Source organism: Anomaloglossus baeobatrachus, chromosome 6 (genome assembly GCF_048569485.1).
Source record: "Anomaloglossus baeobatrachus isolate aAnoBae1 chromosome 6, aAnoBae1.hap1, whole genome shotgun sequence".
Lineage (NCBI taxonomy): Eukaryota > Metazoa > Chordata > Amphibia > Anura > Aromobatidae > Anomaloglossus > Anomaloglossus baeobatrachus.
Genome location: NC_134358.1, coordinates 337,807,346 through 337,834,297, shown reverse-complemented (window position 1 = coordinate 337,834,297; position 26,952 = coordinate 337,807,346). Strand labels below are relative to the sequence as shown.

General features: G+C 43.5%; 1 protein-coding gene across 8 annotated transcripts in view; it reads left to right on the top strand.

Moving 5' to 3' along the window:
* CTNND2 (catenin delta 2) overlaps positions 1–26,952 on the top strand; it is a 3,073,686-nt gene that overhangs the window by 2,569,502 nt on the left and 477,232 nt on the right. For all 8 annotated transcript variants that reach the window (XM_075314970.1, XM_075314969.1, XM_075314967.1 and 5 more), the window contains 2 exons: positions 4,025–4,235; positions 13,425–13,509. In XM_075314970.1, the coding sequence (XP_075171085.1) occupies positions 4,025–4,235; positions 13,425–13,509 (296 nt within the window). The remainder of the gene's footprint in view (positions 1–4,024; positions 4,236–13,424; positions 13,510–26,952) is intronic.

The following is a 26,952-nucleotide window of genomic DNA, read 5'->3' as shown; positions in this document are numbered from 1 at the left end:
AAACCTGAATGAACTCACAGACCTGCATCTCCTTGCAGATAACTGTGCCTATTTGCCAAGATTTAATGCTGAAATGTGTACATCATATTCCTGCACACAATCTACACCCCTTGGCAAAAAATAGCATCACTATCCAATGTGTTATGATGCAGTTTTTATTGCATTTTTGTGGCAGGAGATGTAGATTGGGTGCAGGAATATATTGTAGAAATTTCAGCACCAAATATGCATTTCTTGGCTAAAAAATGGTTTTGACACCGTTTCAGTGCAGTTTTCTGCCAGGAGGTGCAAATTTAGTCCTGAAATCTGGTGCAGATATTGCAGCACCAATTTTGCACCTCCTGGCAGAAAACTGCACCAACATGGTACCAAATCCATTTTTAGGCATTTTTATTGAAAAGAGATGCAGATTTGGTGCTGAAATTTCTATAACATATTCCTGCACCCAATCTACACCTGCTGGAAAAAAAATTGCATCAAAACTACATCATAACGCATGTGATAGTGATGCAATTTTTGCCAGGAGGTGTAGATTGGGTACAGGATTATGGTGTAAAAATTTCAGCACAAAATCTGCATCCTTTGGCAAAATAACATGCAGTTTTTTAAAAGGAGATGAAGGTCTTCACTGTGCTTCATTACCTGCCTGCAGTTACAGTGGGTGGTCATGTTCTGAGGCCATACGCTGTATGTCAGATGTAACAAAGCCGGGATCTTTGTGGGACTTCGTGAGCATTACGTCAGACCTTCAGGGGTGTGTATTGGGTTAATAAATTGGTGAAAGATGGTGCTTTTTAGTCATTTATTTCAAATAAAGTATTTTTTAGGTGTTTGTGTTGATTTACTTTTACTTACAGATTAGTAATGGGGGGGGTCTCATATTCCTTCTAATCTAGGGCTTAGTGGCAGCTAAGAGCTGCGATTAACCCCTTATTACCCTGATAGCCACCAGGGCAATCGGGAAGAGCTGAGTAAAGTGCTGGGATTGTTGCATCTAATTGATAGGCAATCTGGGGAGGCTGCAAGTTGCTATTTTAGGCTGAGGGGACTCAATAATCATGGGTCTCCCCAGCCTGAGTATACCAGCCCCCAACTGTTGGGCTTTTTCATGGCTGGGTATAAAAATTGGGGGGGTTCTGCACACCATTTTTTAAAAATATGTATTTAAATAATAAAAAAAAAATGCATGCGGATTCTCTTTTTTTAATACACAGCCAAGATGACCGTACGGATGGGGGTTGCAGTCTGTAGCCGTGGGCTTTATATGTACTGGTATCAATACATAGGAGATTTTACAATTGTTTTATTTATTTTATACAATGATAGAGATCCACACACAGCGTCTGTGATTCCAACCAATCACAGTTGCTGTCTGGGGGTGGGGTCTGACAGCAGCCAATCAGAGATGCCAGTGGCTGAGAAAGCAGTGAATATGTATGAGGATAATCAGTGGCCTCGAAAGTACAGCCAAGGGAGCAGTTACAACCATGGGGAGACTCGGTAAATATGTTCTGCTTTATTTTCTTTCTTTAACAGCCCTCCTACACTATTTTAAAACACATAAGTTTGGCCTCCTATTGAATTCAATGGGTTCAGTATATTCGATGAACAGGTTCACCAAACTGTTCCGCGAACACTGGGAGGCTCGATAAAGAACAATGAACTGAACTTTGAAAGGTTCGCTCATCTCTATTCACGGCCACAGAGGGATTACAGAAACATATGCGTGCTGCTGTGAGGTATGTCCCCATTAATGTTCCCTCAATCAGAATCATGTATCTCTCAGCCCAAATCTGATCCCAAGTCTCTTCTACATGTTACCAATGTTGGTGTCTCATTAAGGTATGTATACAGCTGATTTTTCAATTCTTCCAACAAGTGTTCTATTGGGCTGAGGTCTGGACACTGGGGGCCAATCCAGTACCTCGACTTCATTGACATTAAACCATTTCTTTGCCAATCTAGTTGTATACTTTGGGTCATTGTCCTGCTGGAAAACTGTCATCCTTTTGATACCTATAGTACTCGAGTGTACAAAGTAACTCATCTTATAGAATACCGACATATAACTCAGCATTGACATCACCATCGATCCTGGTCAAGTGTCTAACACCTTTAGCTGTGTAGCAATCTGATCATCAGGCTTCCTCCACTGAACTTTAGAGTTCCTTCAACTTGTCAATCCATTAGCCCCCTTTTCCCTTATTTCTTCCAGACCCATTTGCACCCATCAGAGCATAGTTTATTGACTTTCGTCTCATCATTTCAAATCATCCGTTTACAAACTTTTGCTGTCCACTTTTCATACTTTTTGCAAACTCAAGTTGACATTTCTTATGACATTATTGAAGTCAAGGCTTCCTCACCTTTTTTCATCTGTTGGCAAAAGAACTGCAGATTTTTGCCAGGAGATGCAGGTCTATGAACTGTGATTTTAATGAGGTCACCTAAGGTCAGGTTACCTGCGGTCACAGGGGGAAGACTGTGGAAACCTCCAGCTGTGACTGCAAATAACCTGAGTGATGTCACCACTCATAGCTTCAGCTGTCACGTCTCCACCGGAGTCAACTTCTGCTTCAATCACCAGACGCCGCCACGTCACCACTGTGGGCGGCACTGGGGACAAGGGAGCAGTGAGTGGATCTGCTGGGCGCAGGCTCCGCTCATCTATTAGGCTTGGTTTCACTAGGACATGCAGTACCACTGCTTGACTGTGGTGGTGTGTGCCTTCCGGCTGCAGTAGCTACCTTTCATCTGGGGCCAATGGGAAGGCACCACACCCCTCTCATGCTTTCTCCCTTTTGCTGGCAGGGCTCCAGATATAGTCCTGTAATTCCCTGCTAGACTCTAGTTTCTTACTGTTTGTTTGTATTTCCGTATATTGACCTTACTTGACCACCTGACCACTCTTCTGCCTGCTGTTTCTGTACTTCGCTGCTAGCTCCGGTTTTAACCCTTGGCTTGATATCTGACCACTCTCCCACCTGATGATTTTTGTCCCTGTTCTACCTTCTGGATTTGACCCTGCTGGTTACTGCTCTTCTTAAGACCGCAGTCTTCCGTGGGCAGCGATCACCTGGGCCCAGTTGTAATTCCAAATCCTTGTATAAGGGTTAAAGCATTGCGGGGTCCAGGTTCCTGCTTTGTGGGCGGTTGCCTCTATTCACCTGTTTCACCGATCCTAAGTCGGTGGCTCCAGGCAGGCGTCACAGACAGCGGCCCAGTAATATTCTGTGCCCATGCACTTTCACTTCAAATGTAGCAGAGCTGGAATCATTGTGGGACCTCATGTGGATTACGTTGGACCTGGGTGTTTTTTGGGGAATAATAAATGGGTGCAAGTGGTGCAAGTGGTGGTTATTTTTAAATTTTATATCAAATAAAGTTTTTTTTTGGTATATTTCATATTCCGCAGCGCTCTACATACACCATCTGATCTATGAACTGGACAATAAAAATTATTATTATTATTATTGTTTGATTTTGTTTTGGTATAATGATACACTTGACATTTACATTACACTATATATACTTTATGTATGTATATATATATATATATATATATATATATATATATAAAACTACTGTATTTTTCGGACTTTAAGATGCCCTTTTTTTCCCCAAATGTTGGGGGAAAGTGGGGGGTGCGTCATATAGTTTGAATGTAGGGCTGCAGGGAATGAGGGTGCTGTGGTGGAGCGGGTCATCGGCGGCACAAGCAGGCTGTAGCAGCGCCTGCCGTGACCACGTGCGCCCGCTCATTTCATATGCACTCCCATCCTCCCGCCTATCATCTCTCAGCGCTAAAGCTGGCGCTGACAGGTGGGCGGGATGATGGGCAGAGGGTGCGCGCATAATTAGCAACTGGCCCGCATGATCACCCCTGGCAAATATAGCCTGGAGTGATCATGTGCGGCTGTATTCACTGCACCCCGCGTATCATCATCAGCCACTCCCTGTCTAAGGGTTATATTGTGTTTTACATTTGTCCATCTATGTAACTTCTTTTTTATTTTAAATATAGGGAAATATGCTATGCGAGACTTAGTGCACCGTCTTCCAGGTGGAAACAACTGCAACACCTTAACTAGCAAGACTATGACTGATGACACTGTTACTGCTATCTGCTGCACTCTTCATGAAGTCATTACTAAGAATATGGAAAATGCAAAAGCCCTACGAGATGCAGGAGGCATTGAGAAATTAGTTGCCATTTCAAAAAGCAAAGGAGACAAGTATGCAAACTGTTTGCATTTTTCTGTGTTTTTGCTTTAATCTATCTTTTTATTGTGTCCTTGTTATGAATGTCTTTTTCGAATGTGTTGTACTCATGTATAGTTCCATTATTTCTTATTTATTCTTACCTATAGTTTCACTAGAATAAATAGTAATAATAACACAGTAAACTAGTAAGAAGATAATGTTCTATGAATTTAACACTGTTGCTGGAATTAGCACTAACTCTACTTTCAATTGAGATTAAAAATTAGATTTATAGATAGTGTTAAATTCATCTGACTCTTTTTTAAAATGTTGTAGCTTTATATATGTTTTTATTTTTAAGATATTCCCTAAGTGTAACTGTATTACAGACATTAGAGATGAGCGAGTAAACATTTTAATTAATCAACTTTGTCAAATTTTTCCTAATAATTTTGATTCACCGTGAATCACAAGCATTTCAAAACCTCCACTTGCCTGGAAAAAAGTGTAAAACACTTTAACGTCTTTTAGGACTTTCTATACAACCACTTTCAAGCTCTTTAATGCAAACACAGTATAAGCAATAGCAGAGTGACCTCATAACCAAAAACCTGTTTAACCCCTTGCTAACATTTTATGTGCAATTATGACATATTGATATTGATGTACATGTACGTCATATCGTGGAAGCTAATCCATCAACATGACGTATTGGTATGTTTTGGTGATCATGCCACTACAGGAGCTGTTCCCACATGGTCTTCTCCGGGACCTTAGTGTAACTTACACACAAGCTCCTGCATCAACCGCCAGAGTTGTTAGCACTGCCACTGCCTGCCCTCTATATGACATGGACAATAACGGTTGTAGGATTTAGAAGTTTATGAGAGGGTGGTGGCTTCCTTTCTAACCCCATCGGCGGTGACACAATCATAGTGTTCTGAAGGTTGCCATGGCTTCCAAAGTTCTATAAGCAAAATCTAACACGTGTCCTGTCAGTGTGAGACTGCATTCAGATGATTGTATAAATCAGTCTAACATCAAACCGCACTACGTAGACAGCCACAGCTCTCTTGATCTGAGCATGAAAGCTGTATATATTGCTATGCAGCTGTGACAAGCGGCCAGTTCAAGCATTGTGGTCTGATCTCGGAATATACAATCATCTGAATGCACCATAAAACTCATAGGTCTTATATTTTGCAATTCATGAGTATTGCAGTTTATCACACCAGCGATCAGTCAGTTCTAACTAGAAGTTCCATAGAAGGAAAAAAGAAGTTATAAAAACTGTAGAAATATAAAAATTGCACAAAATAAAGAACAAAAAATGACGGCAAAATGTTTTGCCAGTTAAAATGCATTCTTTAGGTAATAAAAAAATAAACAAAAAAATACACAAATTTGATATCTTTCATACTTAACTAATCTATAAAACTGTGTCATTAATTAACCTCCTAAGGAAACTCCATAAAAATAAACAAACAAAAAACCCAGATCAAACGCTGTTTTTTCTTTTCTGGCTTTCAGTATGTTATGTGGTAAAATGAATGCTGCCATTTAAAACTGTCCATGGAAGAGCTAAAACATTATTATTATTATTTATTATTATTACATGTACTGTACATAGCAGTATAAGGCTTTTTTTCATTAATTGAAATAGAAATAATATTAATCATTAGATATAATAATAATAATAATAATAATAATAATAATAATAATAATAAATCATATCTCTTCCATGCCCAGAAAGAGATTAGTAGAACAATGGAAATTTACTATTTGTAACACAAAAATACAGTCCTCAACATAAAAAATGCAACACCAAGAAATAGAAGCTATTTAAATATGGAAATCACATGATCAACAGAGATGTTGATAATATGCAAATGATGAAAAAATGGAAACAAAATTTTCAAACAAGTCAATATATGCTGCATGGAGTATGAGCGCCACATGCAGAAATACATGCATTTACATTCTAAATATACTTGGGCACGCAAATCACCAAGATCCTCTGCTGGCAGCTTGCTTTGCAATTCTTGACCATTATGTCCTAGATGTCCTTAATGGGAGACAAGTCTAGAAATGCTTCAGGCCATGGTAGATTGTTTAGGCCTTGCGGACTGCTCAGAGTAGCACAAGCAACATAAAGCCTGGTGTTATGCTGAACAATGAATATTAAGTACAACAAGAAGTAAATGGCACTTCCTCTGTGCTGATGGTAATAGATGTAGGGGTGCGCTTCAGGTTCCAAGGCCTTTTGTCAATAGAAGAATACAAGGCACTCCCAAGATTGTCTGCAACGTGTGATTTATTTAATGTGCATAACAACAACAGAACGTTTTCGGTCCCTAGACCTTCCTCAGTAAGCACAATTGTGAAGAGGAGTTCAGCGTGGGTGATTAGCGCGGTGTCCACCGCCGCATGGAGGCTCTCATGTGAACAATGAATATTGACACTCTTTTTGGAGAAATGGCTCTACCACTGATTTGAAAATCAGATCAATGTAGCATCAATGGTACCAGTCAAAAAGACTAGAGGGATGCAGCTAACATACAGTGTGCCACCCCACATCATAATTCTAAAAAGTATGACAAGTGTAATGTTCTTTCATGAAGGTCCTTTTCATGGCGTTGCCCACATGACCTCTAGATGGAGACTGCAGGCTGGAATGGAGCAATGGGAGCTGGAATTGAGATATATCCTTGTCGTGATGAGTCCAACTTTTATTTTGAATGCAATGATAGCCAGAGATTGGTCTGGAGTCTATCTGGGTAACGCCATGAAGAATGTGGGAGCGTCACACTTGGCAACTGCAAAGGGAGCTGCAAGAATCAGTGTATTTAGCATGTCATAACATAATTCAGACAATCATTTTACAGTATAACCTAATCAATGGCATGTATAGGGTCAAGGAGTCTAAAGGGTACTTTACACGCTGCGACATCGCTAACGATTTATCATCGGGGTCACGGTGTTTGTGACGCACATCCGGCGTCGTTAGCGACATCGCAGCATGTCTCACGTTCGAGCGACCTTCAATGATCGCAAAAGTGGTAAAAATTGTTGGTTTTGGAGAGGTCGTTCAAACACCAAATATCGTTGTATGGGCAATAACGATGTTGTTCGTCGTTCCTGTGGCACCACACATCGCTATGTGTGGCACCGCAGGAGCGACGAACATCTCCTTACCTCCGTCCACTGGCAGTGAGGAAGAAAGGAGGTGGACAGCACGTTCCAGCCGCACATCTCCGCCCCTCCTCTGCTATTGGACGGCTGCCGTGTGACGTCGCTTTGACTCCGCACGATCCGCCCCCCTTAGAAAGGAGGCGGTTCGCCGGCAATAGTGACGTCGCAGGGAAGGTAAGTCCGTGTGACGGGTGTTAGCTATGTTGTGCACCACGGGCAGCGATTTGCCCGTGACGCACAACCGACGAGGGCGGGTACGCTCACTAGCAATATCCGTACCGATATCGCAGCATGTAAAGTACCCTTAAATGTCATATTTCCATATTAGTACTGTAACATGTTTATTGATCTTGTGATTTCCATGATTCTACAATTTTTTTATGTTGCAATATCAAAATTGAGGAGTATATATACCGGACAGAGCATTACAAAATCAGTCTATCAAATCTAGCAATCATAAAACTACACTGCAGAGAAAAATTAGCAAGACACAAGGCTGATGTTATAAAACCATAGATGAGCCATATGACAACAGAAAGTAAAAGTATAGTTTTATTATCTTATTGTTATTTTGTGACCTAAGTATAGGTGAAAACATAAAGGGCAAGAGGGGGAACAGATGGTGTGACGACATGAGTCCCTCATTGTTTCTACAAGACTCTTGTTGACTCATGTAATTGTGTTGGCCACTGAAAGCCAGACGTATTGTTTCTCCAGATTCTTTCAGTAACCATTGTAACGTAGTTGTGTATTGCTAATGTGACTACCTTAGTAGCCATTGTCGAGTCTGTGACTTGCAGACTTCATGTAGATATCTTCAGTCTTTCTATGCACATCATTTAAATGAACATTGTCCATGCAGCTTGAGATTCATCCAATGGGAGAGGCGATTTTGTCCAACCAATCGATGAGGACGCAGTGTATCCAAGTGGAAGGCTGTGGCTATAAAAGGGATTTCTTTAAGCCACCAGTGGTTGTTGATGGATGCTGATGGATCCAGTCTAAGCTCTCAAGAGCTGACTAGAGGATCAGGATATCTTATGGCTTCAATCTAGGGGCTCCGGTTCCGGTTGGAGACCATATCCACAGCCTAGGGATTTCGACTCCGGCTGCCAGGATTGTAACATCATTCCAGGACTACCTAAGGAGGACACTCAGGTTGGGACAGTTCAGTCACCTGGCTACAGACTTTGCAGACCTCACACAGCTTCCTAAATCTGGCGCTATTCCTTTTTCGATGGGTGCCCGCCAAAAGCGGGGTGCTGCTGGATTGGAGTAAGTGGCCCTGGAAGCTCTGAGGCATGGACATTCTAATCCCTGGTGAGCCAGCAGAAGGGTGAGACTCTGTTGCCTGTTACATTTGTGTGTTTTGCTGGTTATGTGTTATGTGCCGTTAATTGTTTGGGGATCCAATAAAGTCTAATTATTGTGGTTCCCTCACCCTGTGTTGTCTGAGTAGTGTTCCGCCCACGGTTAAGGAGGCTGGCGTTCAGTTGGGATGAGCCCTGAGCCACACTGTCTTTCTAAAGGTGGTGGGTTTTAGTGGACGAGAGCACCCACTGAGCCCCGTGTCTCCACAATTGGTGGCAGCAGTGGGATACTACTCAGCCTGGTTTACCCAGGAGAGCTGCAGAGGACTGGTGTTCGCGGACACCGTCCAGGGCTCAACAACCAGGGAGGCACATAAGCATACCCAGCAGGCCATAGAGGAGGCATTCAGGTTTCGGATGCTGCCATGTCCAACCCCACCAGCTCAGCCATGGGACAAGGACAAGAGAGGAGTTATGACCGCTGCAGTAAATGGATGCTACAGGATCTGTGCCAGAGGCGAAATATTATCTACTGGAACGCTGAGACTCGGTCGGACTTGATCCAGAAATTAGTCCGTTGGGATACCCAGAATGATGCAGAGGACGATGAGGATCCCGCCGATATTGACCCAGAGGATTTAAACTATGTGCCACATCATGGATCTAGTGACAATCGGGAATCAACTTTGTCCAAAATGGCCCAAGCCACAGCGTTGTTGGATGCATTGGGGCCTAGATCCTGAAGAGAAGAGAGGGCTTATGTTCTGGAATATGTTTATGGGATTCCAGCTGCAGTACTGCTAACACCATCCGGTCGAGAAGGATGGTCCCGCTACCCAGCAGAAGCTGCGCCAAAACAAAGGACTACAAACAGGGCCTGTGACTTGCCCAATCTATGGCGCTGTTATACATGTGGGCGCCATGGACATATAGATAAAGATTGTCTCCAAAACCAAGGCCGCATGCTTGGAGCCCATCTACCAGCTTAGCCGGTCAAGAGCCAGGGACTACGAGACACTGGTTCCTCCATTACCCTGGTAAGCCCAGTTATTGTTTCCCCAGAAGACCCTCTACCAGATTCCCAATTATCCATCTCCCTGGCTGAGGGCCAGTGATCAGACATTCCTCTGGCATGTGTGCAGTTGGACCTAAGGACCGACCAGGGAGAGGTCGAGGTGGAGCTTGTGGACAGCCTCCCCATACCTGTCATTGTGGAGACTGACCAGAACAAGGCTGATGTGGAGCTTATGGACACCGTCCCCACACCAGTTATTTCGGGAAAGGACCAGGGAGAGGTTGATGTGAGACTTGTGAACAGCCTCCCTATACCTGTCATTGTGGAGACTAATCAGAGCAAGGCTGATGTGGAGCTTATGGACACCGTCGCCACACCAGTTACTTTGGGGTCTGACCAGGAAGAGGTCCATATGGAGTTTATGAACAGCCTCCCCACACCTGTTTCGGGGACTAGCCAGGAGGAAGTTGAAGTGGGGTTCATGGATGGCCCCACCAAGCCTGTTTCGGATACCACTCATAGGGAAGTGAAAGTGGGGCTTGGGGATTACCTGCTCAAACCAGTCATTTTAGAGAATGACCTAGGACAAGGACTATCCAGTCAGTTTGAAGCAGCCATCACCCACTTCCAAGCCAAGCAGGACCCTGATGTGGATCTTTCTAACATCTTTTCCAGGGATGGTTTGTATTCCCGGTCTCCATCATCCACTTCTGAGCCAAGAACCGTGAGTAAGCCTAACCACACTGTGGCTATTGACTGGGGGAAGATTGATAGTAAGAAATGTATGCAAGCCCAACTTATGGACCCCACCTTAGTGCTTGTCCGCAATATGGCTGCTCAACTTGGGGGAGGTAATCAGGGGGAGGTGTATAGATGCAAGCCTCTGTTGCTGACCTCACCATTAAAAAGGACAATGCCGTTAAGAGGAGAAGGATGATCGGAAGCCTATCATGTCTGGCTAATATTTAGAAGGGGGAGGAATGTGACGACATGGACTCTCATGGGTTAAAGTTTCTTAAAATTCAGCCAGAAAGGATGATAGATTTTTTATAGACGGGGGACAAGTCCCTCATTGTTTCTACAAGACTCTTGTTGACTCATGTAATTGTGTTGGCCACTGAAAGCCAGACGTATTGTTTCTCCAGACTCTTTCAGTAACCATTGTAACGTAGTTGTGTATTGCTAATGTGATTACCTTAGTAGCCATTGTCGAGTCTGTGACTTGCAGACTTCATGTAGATATCTTCAGTCTTTCTATGCACATCATTTAAATGAACAGTGTCCATGCAGCTTGAGATTCATCCAATGGGAGAGGCGATCTTGTCCAACCAATCGATGAGGACGCAGTGTATCCAAGTGGAAGGCTGTGGCTATAAAAAGGATTTCTTTAAGCCACCAGTGGTTGTTGATGGATGCTGATGGATCCAGTCTAAGCTCTCAAGAGCTGACTAGAGTATCAGGATATCTTATGGCTTCAATCTAGGGGCTCCGGTTCCGGTTGGAGACCATATCCACAGCCTAGGGATTTCGACTCCGTCTGCCAGGATTGTAACATCATTCCAGGACTACCTAAGGAGGACACTCAGGTTGGGACAGTTCAGTCACCTGTTACAGACTTTGCAGACCTCACACAGCTTCCTAAATCTGGCGCTATTCCTTTCTCGGTGGGTGCCCGCCAAAAGCGGGGTGCTGCTGGATTGGAGTAAGTGGCCCTGGAAGCTCTGAGGCATGGACATTCTAATCCCTGGTGAGCCAGCGGAAGGGTGAGACTCTGTTGCCTGTTACATTTGTGTGTTTTGCTGGTTATGTGTTATGTGCCGTTAATTGTTTGGGGATCCAATAAAGTCTAATTACTGTGATTCCCTCACCCTGTGTTGTCTGAGTAGTGTTCCGCCCTTGGTTAAGGAGGCCGGCGTTCAGTTGGGATGAGCCCTGAGCCACGCTGTCTTTCTAAAGGCGGTGGGTTTTAGTGGACGAGAGCACCCACTGAGCCCCGTGTCTCCACAGATGGTTCATAAGGCCCTTGATTATATGGTAATAGAACCCGTGTTATATGATTATATAGGAAAGTCAAGGAACACTCAGCATATACTAATATTTCATGATTTAAGCATTCATGCACACAAAAGGCACATATGTAAAATCATTATGCAACACAGAACTATATCCAGAGCTAGTGTTTGGATTCATCAAAATATCATGGTTATTTCAACATAAAGCTGAAAATAAAAAATGCAAAATAAGGCAGTGTGCACAAAATAACACTCACCTACTGGGGTTGTAAAAGTCACGACCCCTGAGATAGCTTGAGATAATGGAGCCTGCCGCAGCCCCACGTGGGTTAAACTTTAGTGCTGGAGAGGGAGAACGAGGTTAATGCCGCGCTGCTGCCAAATGAATAAACTGTTGATTATTAAAATATTCTTCTTTTATTTTATAGGTCTACGCGTTTCAGGGATCAAAGTCCATTTCTTCAGGACAAAGGAAAAAAATCAACAATACAATACACGTATTGTTGATTTTCTTCCTTTGTCCTGAAGGGAACTTTGATCTATGAAACGGGTAGACCTATGAAATAAAAGAAGAATATTTTAATAATCAACAGTTTATTCATTTGGCAGCAGCGCGGCATTAACCTCGTTCTCCCTCTCCAGAACGGATGGTCATTTCAACCACATGGCATAGTGGGTACTGCCACTTTGAGTCTCTATTTCTAATAGAATCCTAAATATACAGTACAGTTAGATTACTTTGAGGCAAGGATCAATCACTTTATTCTGATTCTCAGTATTTTCAAAAAATGCAACATTGACCTCAGTTGGTTTTGTTCCATCTGGTCTTGACACTAGCACAATATTCATTAACCTTTTGATCAGTGAACAGTTGATCTGCGTGGGTGCCACTTAAGTAACCCCTGGAAAACAATTTCACTGGCAGTGGAAAGATGCAGCCAGTCACTTCTGTGTGGTTAATCTCATGTGCAGATAGAAAAAGTCAACTCACCCGAAGCGGTATATTGCACATGAAGCAAGGACAAACCCTCTGAGCTAGCAAAGGTAATCCAAAAATAGAGAAACTCCAGGTCCAAGTTGTAGATACAAATTTCAAAACTTTTATTCCAAGATTAATATACAAATCCAAAAACAGAGAGGTAAAATTTAAGCTTATTCCATGATGTTCAAATATGGTAACCCAAAGCCATGGGTGGCATAAAGCTACGCATTTCAGACATCTCTGAAGAGTTTAATGCCACCCATGGTCATTGGTTACCACATATGAACATCATTGGATCAGCTTGAATTTTACCGCAGTGTTTTTGGATTTAGATTTTAATCTTGCTATATAGGTTTGGGATTTTTATCTACAATTTGGAGCTGGAGTTTCTCTATTTTAGTTACTCACACCTCTTTCTAAATATGGAGGTTCCACGTGAGGGACAATGTAAGTATAATGTACATAATTCCTGAAAGCACATGTTGAAAGGAATTTTCTTGATGACACAATCCTATAATTATGCTTATACTTGGCCCTTTGTGTGTCTGTAATATAAAAACCAGACTGAGAAACCAGCTAGGGACAATTTAAAGTGTAGAGGGTTATATTGTTGCTATAAAAGAATTGGGAAACTGATTACTTTTAATATATTCTGTAATATTTATTTATTTTTAATCTATGTATTTTATATTTTCCTTACATTAAAACAGGCATTCCCCAAAAGTAGTAAAAGCAGCATCTCAAGTGTTAAATAGCATGTGGCAGTACAGAGACCTACGAAGTCTTTACAAAAAGGTAGGCTTATTTATTGACTTACTTTTTTTAGATTCTTCAAATATTGAATGTATTAATAACTTTGGGTCTAAATATCATTAGCTATCATATTCCTGAAAGACATTGACTAGAAAAAAGAGCTCGTCGTGACAGGTTACTTTAAAAAAAAAAAACATACCTGTCCATAGGCGGAAATGGGCTGTGACACCGCAAACATCCTGTGAAAGATGGGGTACAACATTTTAGAAGAAAGCAGCCATGTGTTTTGAATTTTATGCAATAATATAATTAAACATAATACACACCTTCATGAAAATGTCTTACTTGGACAAAAATGTCAACATGTAGCAGAGTTTACAATAAAATATACAGTAAATCCTTTGTTATACCACAAATATCATAATTGGCAACTTTAAAGAGGAAAATGCCCATACTGAATTTATTACAAATCAGAGTCTATTAGCTCAGTCACAACATCCATGTTTAATTCAAAAAATCCATGTAAAAAATGTTCTAATGGGAAATATACAGTGATGTGAAAAAGTATTTGCCCCTTTCCAGATGTCTTATTCTCTTGCATTTTTGACACACTGAAATGTTTGAGATCACCAAACAAAATTAAATATTAGAAAAAAATTACACAAGTAAACACAAACCGCATTTTATAAATGAAGGTCCTTATTTATTAAGGGAAAAAGGAATATAAAACCTACAGGGCCCTGTGGGAAAAAGTGATTGTTCCCTCCCCTTAAAATATAAATTAACTGTGGTTAATCACATCTTTGGAAAGCTGATTTTAATTTCCCTAACCACACCCAGGCCTGATTACTGTCACACCTGTTCTCTGTCAAGAAATCACTTAAATAGGACCTGCCTGACAAAGTGAAGTAAATGAAAAGATCCTCAAAAGCTAAAAATTATGCTGTGATGCAAAGAAATTCAGGAACAAATGAGAAACAAAGTGAGATCTATTTGTCTGGAAAAGGTTATGAAGCCATTTATAAAGCTTTGAGACTGCAGCGACTCATTGCCAGTTATTGCAAACACTTGATTGCAGTTGTTGCTGCTAACGGTGGTCCAACCAGTTATTAGGCTTAGGGAGCAATCACTTTTTCACACAGGGCCCTGTAGGTTTGGATTTTTTTTACCCTTAATAATTAGGACCTTCAACTATAAACTGTATTTTGTGTTTATTTGTGTTACCTTTATCTAATATTTAAATTAGTTTGGGGATCTGAATCATGTATTTGTGCCAAACATGCAAAAGAATAATTAGAGATCAAGAAGGGGCAAACACTTTTTTACACCACTGTATAGGAGAGGATAAAACGTGTTAAGAGTACATACATTACTGAAGGTACAAAATGCAAATTGGTTATGGAGTCTGGGCAAAATGTGCAATACCCAAATATAACATATGAGTATTAAGAATTTTTGGCTGTTAAGAAAAGTAGCACCTAGTATGGTAAAGAACAAAGATACAGTATAGCGTCATATACTACAAGGTACAGTGTAATAGTAAAAGAGCTAAAGTGTAAACAACAAATTATATAAGAGATCAATATGCAATAAATATTAGTAATAAAAAGTAAATGGCAGAAACAATATGTCACTACAAATATTAAAGGGTACTTGTCAAGTAAACTCTATTAACCTACAGATTGAAGACATATAGAATCTACAATCCACCTGTTGTCTGTAAGAGACACATGACAGCTGAATAAATCAGCTGTAATGAGACTGAGAAAGAGGTCACTTGATGTGTGAGTCCACATGAAAGCAAATAACACAACATATGAGTAAATATGCATCATATGTCTTGAAGGGGTTAATATGCAGGATAATAGCGTTCTTAAGCTGCCCAGCACCCATACTGACAGTCTCAGTGTTAGGAGGAAATTAACTTAATTCCTCCCAGTAGCCTCAGGATTTCAGTCATAAGGGTGGGCCGGCGTAGTTTCAGTCATCGCTCTTTGCACAGTTAGCTGAGGCTGTAACCGTGCCCCCAGCAATGACCGACAGCTAGCACATCCTTAGAGCCGCTGCTCACTATGCACTGAGTGGTGACTGAAGCCTCTCTGGCGCCACTCCAATGACTGAAAGACCACGGCTGCCTGGAAGAATAAACCTAATTTTTTTGTCCGCAACCAGGTTTTCAGTACTGGCATTGGGTAGCTCAAGAAGGCTATTAACCTGCAGATTACCCCATATCGTAATAGTTGACAATAATATACAAAAATATAGAAAAATGATCATCTCATTTTATCAATCTAACACATCCAATCTGTGGATATAAAACTGCAAGATAAAGACCAGATATTATAGGTATTCTGTTGACCAATATTAATTTAAAATAGGGATGCAATGTAATAATGAAGCTTGGCCTAATGCCATTAGCCCAAAATTAGAGCTAATATTATGCACTGTAGAGGTTAAAGCATCTCTGCAGCATTTTTTTCTTTCATGCTGGAGTGGCTTTTTAAATGTATGTCCCCTGGCTCTAGAATTATACTTACCTTAATGCTTTTATGTGCCATTCCAGTCCCATCTCGCCATCTTGTGACTCTAACTTCTGACTGGCCAGAGGTCAAAAATTACATCTCAAGCTCCCAATGCATCTCTGGGAGCCAGAACATGGCTACCATAGGGATGCATTGAGGTGTGACCTCTGGTGTGTTCCATGAAACAATGGACCTGCCGGCAGCTCACAAATCACTTGAGAACGACTGGTGTGGCGGCAATAGTAGGTGAAGATGCCAGAAGGTGAGTATAATACAGGGGCAGGGGACTTACATTTAAAATACCGCTCTAGCAGTGCAATTAAAAAAAAGGTATAGTGGTGCGTTAATAAGGCTGCTTTCACACATCCGGTTTTTGCTGAGCGGCACAATACGGCGCTCTGCAGAAAAAACGCAACCATTTTTTTTGCCGCTGGTTGCGTTTTTCCCGCATAGACTTGCATTCGCGCCGTATTGTGCCGCATGGCCTTGCGTTGCGTCCGGTTTTTGCCGGATGCGGCATATTTAGCCCATGCGGTGGCCAGATAGAATGTTGCCTGGCACGTTCTTTGTGTGCTGCGAAAAAAAACGCATTGCGCCGGATCCGGCGCGATGCGGCACAATTTACAATGCAAGCCTTTGACGCCGGATGCGGTGTCCTGCGACACAAAATGCATTCGGCCGCCGGATAATAAAATAAGGACTATACAGACCCCAGTAATAAATGTCTCTCACTGTGGCATTGAAACCTGGCAGGCATCTGACATGTTTCCTTGCCCTATGATAAGGGCAAGGCAGATAGTGATGTTTATGTCAACATGGCAGAGTGTGACTAAATGTTACAATGGTATTGCAATGTTGTCAACATGGTTGCAGGGGTAATAAGTGGTGCTTCACAGTATAAAGCAATTATCCTATGCATGGCGCCCCTAATACTATGCCACTGGAGTGATATTAAGTAAACCTGGTAAAATTATTAAATAAATTCAATAAAGTACTTAGCAACTACTAGACTATTAGTTCTAAAGCCCATAGTTAAAAAATAATATTGTCCTGCACAATCACTTTAATAACATCGAAAACCAGCAATAATATAAAATCCATCATCAGGTAATATAGTATGTATGGATAAGTGCTTACTGCGTTGTGTAGTGATTTGACAGCTTCCTTCTTTTGTTTCTGTGTGAATCCTTGAAAAACGGGATTCAGATGTGCCTCTGACATTCATTACAATGAGACATATGAAGTTTAAATGGACTCCGTTTGGGCTGTTTTGCATAGGTGTCTTTCTTTTCAGAAGGGCACAAGAGCCTAGTCAGCTACACACTTATAATCATCTGAAACGATGGACACTGCCACAAAGAATCACAAATGAGTCTATTTGAACAGTGTTTGCCTCATCTTAATGTATGACACCGTTAGGAGCATGTCTTTCAGGTATTCAGATGAAATCGCATGACCAAAACTATCAAACTACTGCTAAAAACAGTGTATACAAAAAATAAATAACATATGAGAAAAAAGAGAACCTGTGGATAAGGCCTCTGCCACACTCATGTGAAAATCACGCACGTGCCGCGAGACACGTATTTTCCCTGCGTGTTGCGTGTAGGTAAGTACGTGTCTCTGGTACGTGCGGGCCATGTGTGATCTCCGTGTGCTATCCGCGATAACACACGGAGAACCGGTAATTTGCATACTCACATGGTCCTTCCTGCTGTCCAGGGTACTGATCTTCGGTCTCCAGCCCTGCCGACTCCCTGCTGCTGCTTCCGGCTGCAGTGAAGTGAATATTAAATGAGCATAATGATAGGCGATCAGCAGCAAGTGACAGCAGCGGCAGAGACTGCAGGGCTGGAGAAGGTGAGTAAAGATTTGTTATTTTTTTCTCTGACACGTGAGTTTTCTCCGGCGCGTGTCACAAGGGACCACATCCACACTACATCTGTGTGGTACGGGTGCGGGCCGTGTGACACCCGTGATGCCGGAGAAAGCGTGGACATGTCAGCGTGTTGGAAAACGCACTCATGTACAAACGGACACGGACACACGTTCCGTGTGGTTTTACGTGTGTGTGCCTGCTACCATAGGGTAGCATTGGTATACGTGTCTCCGTGCCGTCGGTACGTGCAAAAACGTACCAAACACATACCGGTGGCACGGATGTGTGTCGGAGGCCTAAGGCTGTATGTATGTCCCTCACGTATGTCACAAAGTCATAGTTATCTGGTAGTATTGTTCCTTTCACTTAAATAGCCACATCACTGTAACTGAAAAACATATCACCTGTATGAACTTGGAGGCATGGAGCTCAGCATTACTTTGTTGCACATACACACTTAACTTTTCACCTAATAATGGTGCCCCCGCTCGTTAGCAAATTTCTTAATTCTTAAATAATAAATAAATAATAAAATAACTGAAAATTGGGGCGTGCAATATAATTCGTCTTATTTATTTCAGTGCAGCAAACTCACTCCAGAAGTTCATTGAGGAATCGAATCTCTGAATGAACCAATGTTGTCCTAAATGACTGATGATGATAAATATAAGCCCCCTGTGTTTAATCACGTCTCCGTTTAAATGCACCTGCTCTGTGATAGTCTCAGTGCTCTGTTTATAGTGCAGATAGCATCACAAAGACCAAGGAATACAACAGGAGGGTCCATGATACTGTTGTGGAGATGTTTAAAGCTGGATTTGGTTACAAAACTTTAAACATCCCAAGGAGCACTGTGCAAGAGGTCATATTGAAATGGAAGGAGTATCATACTACTGTAAATCTACCAAAACCCAGCCGACCATCCAAACTTTCATCTCAAACAAGAAGAAGACTGATCAGAGATGCAGCCAAGAGGCCCATGATCACTCTGGATGAACTACAAAAATCTACAGCTGAGGTGGGAGAGTCTGTCCATAGGACAACAATCAGCCTTAAGGCCGCTTTACACTGTGCGATCTCGCTAGCGTGCGTATCCGCCCCCATCGGTTGTTTATCACGGGCAGATCACTGCCCGTGGTGCACAACATCGCTCGGACCCGTCACACTACTTACCTGCCTAGCGACGTCGCTGTGACCGGCGAACCGCCTCCTTTCTAAGGGGGAGGTTCGTTCGGCGTCACAGCAACGTCACTAAGTGGCCGCCCAATAGAAGCAGAGGGGCGGAGATGAGCAGGATGAACATCCCGCCCACCTCCTTCCTTCCTCATTGCGGGCTGCCGCAGGTAAGGTGAGATTTCTCGTTGCGGTTGTGTGTGCTGCCGCAGGAACGACGAACAACATCGTACCTGTAGCAGCAACGATATTTGGGAACTGGATAGCGTGTCAATGAACTTTAAGGTGAGTATTTTTGCTCGTTATCGGTCGCCCGTACATATCACACGCAATAACGTCGCTAACGAGGCCGGATGTGCGTCACGAATTCTGTGACCCCAACGACATCGCTTTAGCATTGTTGTTGCATGTAAAGCGGCCTTAACACTGCACAAATCTGGTCTTTATGGAAGAGTGGCAAGGAGAAAGCCATTTCTCAAAGATATCCATAAAAAGTGTTGTTTAAAGTTTGCCACAAGCCACCTGGGAGACACACCAAACATGTGGAAGGAGGTGCTGTGGTCAGATGAAACCAAAATCGAACTATTTGGGCAAAATGCCAAACGATATGTTTGGCGTAAAAGCAACACAGCTCATCACCCTGAACACACCATCCCCACTGTCAAACATGGTGGTGGCAGCATCATGGTTTGGGCCTGCTTTTCTTCAACAGGGACAGGGAAGATTATTAAAATTGATGGGAAGATGGATGGAGCCAAATACAGGACCATTCTTGAAGAAAACCTGTTGGAGTCTGCAAAAGACCTAGGACTGGGAAGGAGATGTTTCTTTCAACAAGACAATGATACCAAACATAAAGCATAATCTACAATGGAATGTTTCACAAATAAACATATCCAGGTGTTAGAATGGCCAAGTCAAAGTCCAGACCTGAATCCAATAGAGAATCTGTGGAAAGAGCTGAAAACTGCTGTTCACAAATGCTCTCCATCCAACCTCACTGAGCTCGAGCTATTTGCAAAGGAAGAATGGGCAAGAATTTCAGTCTCTTGATGTGCAAGACTATCAGTACACACATGCCCCAAGCGACTTACAGCTGTAATCGCAGCAAAAGGTGGCGCTACAAAGTATTAACTTAAAGAGGATGAATAATATTACACGGCCCACTTTTCAGTTATTTATTTTTTTAAAAAATTTAAAATAAGCAATAAATTTTATTCATCTTAACAATTGTGTCCCACTTGTTGTTGATTCTTCACCATAACATTAAAATTTTTATCTTTAAGACTGAAGTCTGAAATGTGGGAAAAGTTTGAAAAATGTAAGGGTGACAAATACTTTTGCAAGGCTCTTTATCTAGTATTAACACACTGCAATCTGCCAAGTGGAGATAGGTAATAACAAATCCATCCAAAGATGTTAGGACAATTAACAGTTAAAAAGTTGGACTAAAACCATTGCAATCCAGAATTACTTGAAAAAGTAAAAATATTATTTTATTTCAACCTTAGTACCAAAACCATATTGAAAAGTGTATTTCAAGACACACAGAGCTGCCTTATGAACTTTATTTTAACTCATATGAGTCCCCAGTCATAGCAATGCTTCAAGTTTAATACTAAATAATTTAAACTCTAAAAACAACCAGGAAATGCATCATATTTTAAAACCACTGGATCACGTCTTAAATGAATTAATTATAAAAAAAAATAAAACACATATACAGAAATAAATAAAAATTTATTAAATTCAAAATAATTACCGTATGTGGAAAAACAAGCCAACAGAAAAGAAAGAAAAATTACATTTTTTTTACAGTGACAAACAAAAGGGTAACAATTAGGGATGAGCGAATGTATTCGCCACTATTCAGTATCCAACGGATAATAGGGTATTCAAGGTATTCGCTATCCGACGGCTAATATGGTATTCGCTCCGGTACTTTCATTTTCGTTTCTGGACTTCCTGGCGCCATTTTCCAGCCAATGAACACATCTGACGTTGCTTGCCCTCATAGTAACGCCGCAGCCATCTTTGTTGTGGTGTTACTGTGACTGGCTTGGCCGCACAGCGTCATAGGGGCTATATAAGGCAGCCACCATTTTGTGTGAACGAATTTATTCCTGAGCTGCCGGTGTAGTGAGACTGTACTGTGTGCAGTACAGCGTTTTTCCAGCCAACTAATACTAGTCCTTCTAAGGGCTGAAGCTATTTAGCAATACCTGTTAGCGACTGTGTAAATTATAGAAACAGGTGCAGAATTCAAAATAGTCCTTTTATAAGGGCTGAAGACAGGGTCCACTGTGCTAGCAGCTGTGTAAATCAGAACTGCTGCTGCTGCAAAAAAAAAATCCTCTTCATAGTGCTGCATACGGTCTGTTCCTGCAGTGTGTGATATAGGGACAGTTAAGGGGGCTTTACATGCTACGATATCGGTAATGTTTTATCTTCGGGGTCACCTTGTTTGTGACACGCATCCGGCGTCATTAACGATATCGTAGCGTGTAACAGTTTTGTGCGATCTAAAACTTTTAGATCGCAAAAACGGCAAAAATCGTTTGCCGTGGAGAGCTCGTCCTAAAACCAAAAATCGTTTATTTCTAATTAATGATGTTGTTCCTCGTTCCTGTGGCAGCACACATCGCTGTGTGTGACACCGCAGGAGCGACAAACATCTCCTTACCTGCCTCCACCGGTTATGCGGAAGGAAGGAGGTGGGCGGGATGTTACATCCCGCTCATCTCCGCCCCTCCGCTTCTATTGGACGCCTGCCATGTGACATCGCTGTGACGCCGAACGACCCGCCCCCTTAGAAAGGAGGCGGATCACTGTACAGAGCGACATCGCAGGACAGGTAAGCCGTGTGATGGGGGAGCGCGATTTTGTGCGCGAAGGGTAGCAATATGCCTGTGTCGCACAAACGATGGGGGTGGGTACACACTATAGCGATATCGGTACCGATCGTTACCGATATCGCTACCGTGTAAAGCCCCCTTTAGGGACAGCTTACTCACAGGCAGGGAGAGATTTAAAGCTGTCCTGATATCTGCTACTAATAATCAACAATCTCAGCACTTCTACATCCCTTGTGTCTGGTATACTAGCAATAGGTATTACATCTTGAAAAAAAAAGTCCCAAAATTGTCAAAACAAGGGGTTCAGGTGTCAGCCACCATCTCAATTCACAGTCTGAGTGATAGCCAATTTTTTATTAATACTTGCTGTCAGGGTCAGTAATTGTACCTCAAGGCCAGTACCTTCCTACTGTTACGGGGGAACCGGCAGATTAGGACCAGGGGGTATATATGCCAATTGCCAGTCGGGGCCCACCGTGCTCCAGATGGTAATGGAGCTGCTGGCACCCTGTGGGTTAGGCGGAGACTATAGAGCTGGATGGCTCTGAGATAACCCAGGGAACCGGTCACGTGTGTAGTGACACATCAGACCGGACGACAACCAAGTTAGTGTGTTGGTGGAATTGGCGCAACCCCGACCACGTGTGCAGGGAACACGTCAGACCAGATGGTGACCAGGTAGCGTTGACCGAGAAGACCGCTGCGACAGCGCCCTGTCGGCCATGTGTGTCAGACACGACAGGCCGAGCGGTCCTCCGATTAGCGTTTCTGGTCACTACTCGAATGGCCACGTGTGTAGAGGACACGTCAGGCCAAGGGATCACACCAGTAGCGTTGACTGGGAAGCCAGGAGGGTAATAGGTTCCCACACCCAATCCTGGAACACCCTATTAACTCCACAGGGGTCGTGGGGTATGCTGTCCATGCACGTAGGAGGCACAACCAGACAGGTGGCGCAACAGGTGCATTGTCCGTGTGTGTAGAGGGCACTCTCGGACAGGTGACACAGCAGGTATGCTGTCTGTGTGCGTAGGAGGCCCAACTGGACAGGTGACACAGCAGCCGCAGCCCAGTTAACGCCACTGGACTGCTATAGCACAACAGGAATGGTAGCAAGGAAGCACGGCGCCTGACCCTCATGTGCTGAGCCATGAATCTTGGCGTGTCAGGCACCATTCGCCTAGCCCTACCTACAGCTTCCAACAAGGCTTAAGCCACCATGAATTCTAAGTGAATATGAGTGAAGACTGCGCACCTCCATGTTGTCTCCAGCCCCTTTTATAACTTAGATCCGCCCCAAACCCAGGGTGGAGCCACCAAGGTTCAATAGCAGAGTGCCATATCATTAGTGACATCACCAGCGGCCTATCTGGAACCGCCACGGCATTGATGACCTCATGGCAGCTACACCCCAAGCACTTCACCAATCATCATCTGACGACCAATGGTGAGGTGTCAGATCATAGGGCGGGCCTCTGCAAGCCAGTCCGGAGTGGCCACCTCATCAGGACACCTGACACCCTCTGCCCTATCAGGGCCTGCCACCTCACGGACATGCTCAGTGGGGTCCTTACCAGACCTAGCCTCTAATGCACTAAGTGCCTGAGCATGCTCAGTAGCCTGAACAACAGTCTCGGAAATCAAACTATCTGCCTGAGCATGCTCAGTAGGCACAACACAGGACTTAGACACAGCACGAAGTCCAAGTACTTGTGCAAAGAGGCTGATAGGATTAATTGTGGGAGCATGGTCAGTAGCCTGAACTGAGGACTTTGTGTCATTTCTGAGACTATCAGGCTGAGCATGCTCACTAGGCAAAACACCGGGCTTAGACTCTGGCTGGGGAAAATCGGCACGTGCATGCGCACTAGCCGCCTCTCCACACTTAGACATGGTGGAAGGAGCAGCCAACTGGACGATCCGAGGCACGGCCAAGAATGGCAGCCGGCGCCTGGGCGCAACAGGAACTGCAGCAGGCTGCTTGCGGCTATGGCGGCGCCGGTTCATAACACCTAGCAACAACCATGTATTTTTGTATATATTTTTTTATATATATGTGTTTTGGGGGATTCATATTTTACAGACCCTAGATAGTGGCTTGCTGCAACTAACACACAGTCTTAGTGCTACCCAATTTTTATTAATACTTGCTGTCAGGGTCACAACTTCTGCTTCAAGGACAGTACCTTCCTAGCAACAACCTTGTATAGTTTTGGGGGCTTCATATCTTACAGAACCTAGATAGTGGCTTGCTGCAACTAACACACAGTCTTAGTGTTACCCAATTTTTATTAATACTTGCTGTCAGGGTCACAACTTCTGCCTCAAGGCCAGTACCTTCCTAGCAACAAGCTAGCATATTTTGGGGGGCTTCATATCTTACAGAACCTACCTAGTGGCTTGCTGCACCTAAAACACAGTCTCAGTGTTACCCAATTTTTATTAATACTTGTTTTCAGGGTCAGTAATTGTGCCTCAAGGCCAGTACCTTCCTAGCAACAACCTTGTATAGTTTTGGGGGCTTCATATCTTACAGAACCTAGATAGAGGCTTGCTGCAACTAACACACAGTCTTAGGGGTACTTTGCACACTACGACATCGCAAGCCGATGGTAGCGATGCCGAGAGCGATAGTACCCGCCCCCGTCGCAGCTGCGATATCTTGTGATAGCTGCCGTAGCGAACATTATCGCTACGGCAGCTTCACACGCACTTACCTGCCCTGCAACGTCGCTCTGGCCAGCGAACCGCCTCCTTCCTAAGGGGGCGGGTCGTGCGGCGTCACAGCGACGTCACACGGCAGGCGGCCAATAGAAGCAGAGGGGCGGAGATGAGCAGGACATAAACATCCCGCCCACCTCCGTCCTTCCACATAGCCGGCGTGAGCCGCGGGACGCAGGTAAGGAGATGTTCCTCGCTCCTGCGGCTTCTCACACAGTGATGTGAGCTGCCGCAATAACGAGGAACAACATCGTACCTGTCGCTGTCGCGACATTATGGAAATGACCGACACTAAACCGATGATACGATTTTGATGCTTTTGCGCTCGTTAATCGTATCAAAAATGATTTACACATTCCGATGTCGACAGCGACGCCGGATGTGTGTCACTTTCGATTTGACCCCACCGACATCGCAGCTGCGATGTCGTAGTGTGCAAAGTACCCCTTAGTGTTACCCAATTTTTATTAATACTTGTTTTCAGGGTCACAACTTCTGCTTCAAGGCCAGTACCTTCCTAGCAACAAGCTGGCATATTTTGGGGGGCTTCATATCTCAAAGAACCTACCTAGTGGCTTGGTACACCTAACACACAGTCTCAGTGTTACCCAATTTTTATTAATACTTGCTGTCAGGGTCAGTAATTGTGCCTCAAGGCCAGTACCTTCCTAGCAACAAGCTAGCATATTTTGGGGGGCTTCATATCTTACAAAACCTACCTAGTGGCTTGCTGCAACTAACACACAGTCTTAGTGTTACCCAATTTTTATTAATACTTGCTGTCAGGGTCAGTAATTGTGCCTCAAGGCTAATACCTTCCTAGCAACAACCTTATATAGTTTTGGGAGCTTCATATCTTACAGCACCTACATAGTGCCTTGCTCTTTCTAAAACACAGTCTAAGTGACAAAACCAATACTGAAAGAAAAGTGTTGTCAAACCCTGTTTTCTTTTGGGGCTGAAATACATTCACAACATCTTTGTTGACTCCTCCAAGTGGTAGTTTGCCTAATAAAGGTACCTTTTGGTTTTTAGACCTACAGAAACAGCTATCGTGAGAAACTATTAACGCAAGTTTAACAACCCGGCATAAGTGTTGTTCCACTGCCTGTAGAAAAGGTCACGTTACAGTATTCACCTTCAATAATCAAACCAATAAATGGGAAAAAGAGGGGTTAAAGGCCGTGGACGAGGTGGTAGTGGCATTGGTGGTCGCTCAAGCAGTGTGATCGAGCCAAAGAAAAAGGTTCCTGCTTTATCTAACTTGTCCTTCCTATCCCAATTTTCTTCTCCACGTGGGAAAGCACTTTTGCGCCCTGAACAGTGGGAACAGGTAACGAGTTGGATAGCAGAAAATTCCTCCAGTTACTTGTCGAGTAGCAAATCCCAAGGGTCCACACAGACAGACTTGAGTAGCCCAGAGGCTGGCCCATCGATTCCTCAGCCGGGTCATCCTTCCTCACAACATCAGTATTCTAAGGAAACATATGACACCAAAGCAGGTTACTCTGACGAACTGTTTACGGGACCCTTTGACCTTTCTTGCCTCTCACAGCGCAACACCACCAACGCAGGTGAGGCCGTGGTGTACAGTGATGCACAGATCATTGAGCACCCAATGCCAGAAGAAAACCATGTTGTTGGCTGTGACCTGCTGGGCAATCAGGTGGAAGTGTTGGAGGATGATGAGACACAGTTGCCCTCAGGTCAGCCTGAAACCTCCATTACCGAAGATGTTGACCTTCAGGAATTTGAAGATGACCTGGTCAATGATGAGGTGACTAATCCAACATGAACGGGTGGCATGGATTGCGAGAGCAGCAGTGCAGAGGAGCATGTGCCCATAGTCCGCAGTAAGGCAGTAAGACATAGGGTTTCGACCACTGCCAGAAGTCAATCAACTGTGCACATGACACCACCACCTGTGGCATCTCAGAGTCCAAGGGTCCGTTGTGCGATTGTGTGGGAGTTTATTCCAAGAGTCCTTCAGACCAAACGGTTGCCATTTGTTAAATCTGTCAGACCAAGCTTAAAAGAGGCAAAAATAGTTCCAGCTTTGGCACCTCCAGCACAGCATGAAAAACCATATGTTAGCCAAGCACACCACAAGGTGGTTGACAGCTCTAGGTGAAAAACACGATTTCCAGACTCAAAACTCTGCCACTTCCCCTGGGCTGCCTGCTTCCCAAACTGGTGTGCAAGAAGGTGGCGCTGATGCCTCCTTCTCCCAACCTGATGTTGGCCAAACTCAATCATCAATGACATCTGTTTCGGTGTCCCAGCATTCCGTTCAGTTGTCCTTACCACAGACCTTTGAAAAGAAGCGAAAATACCC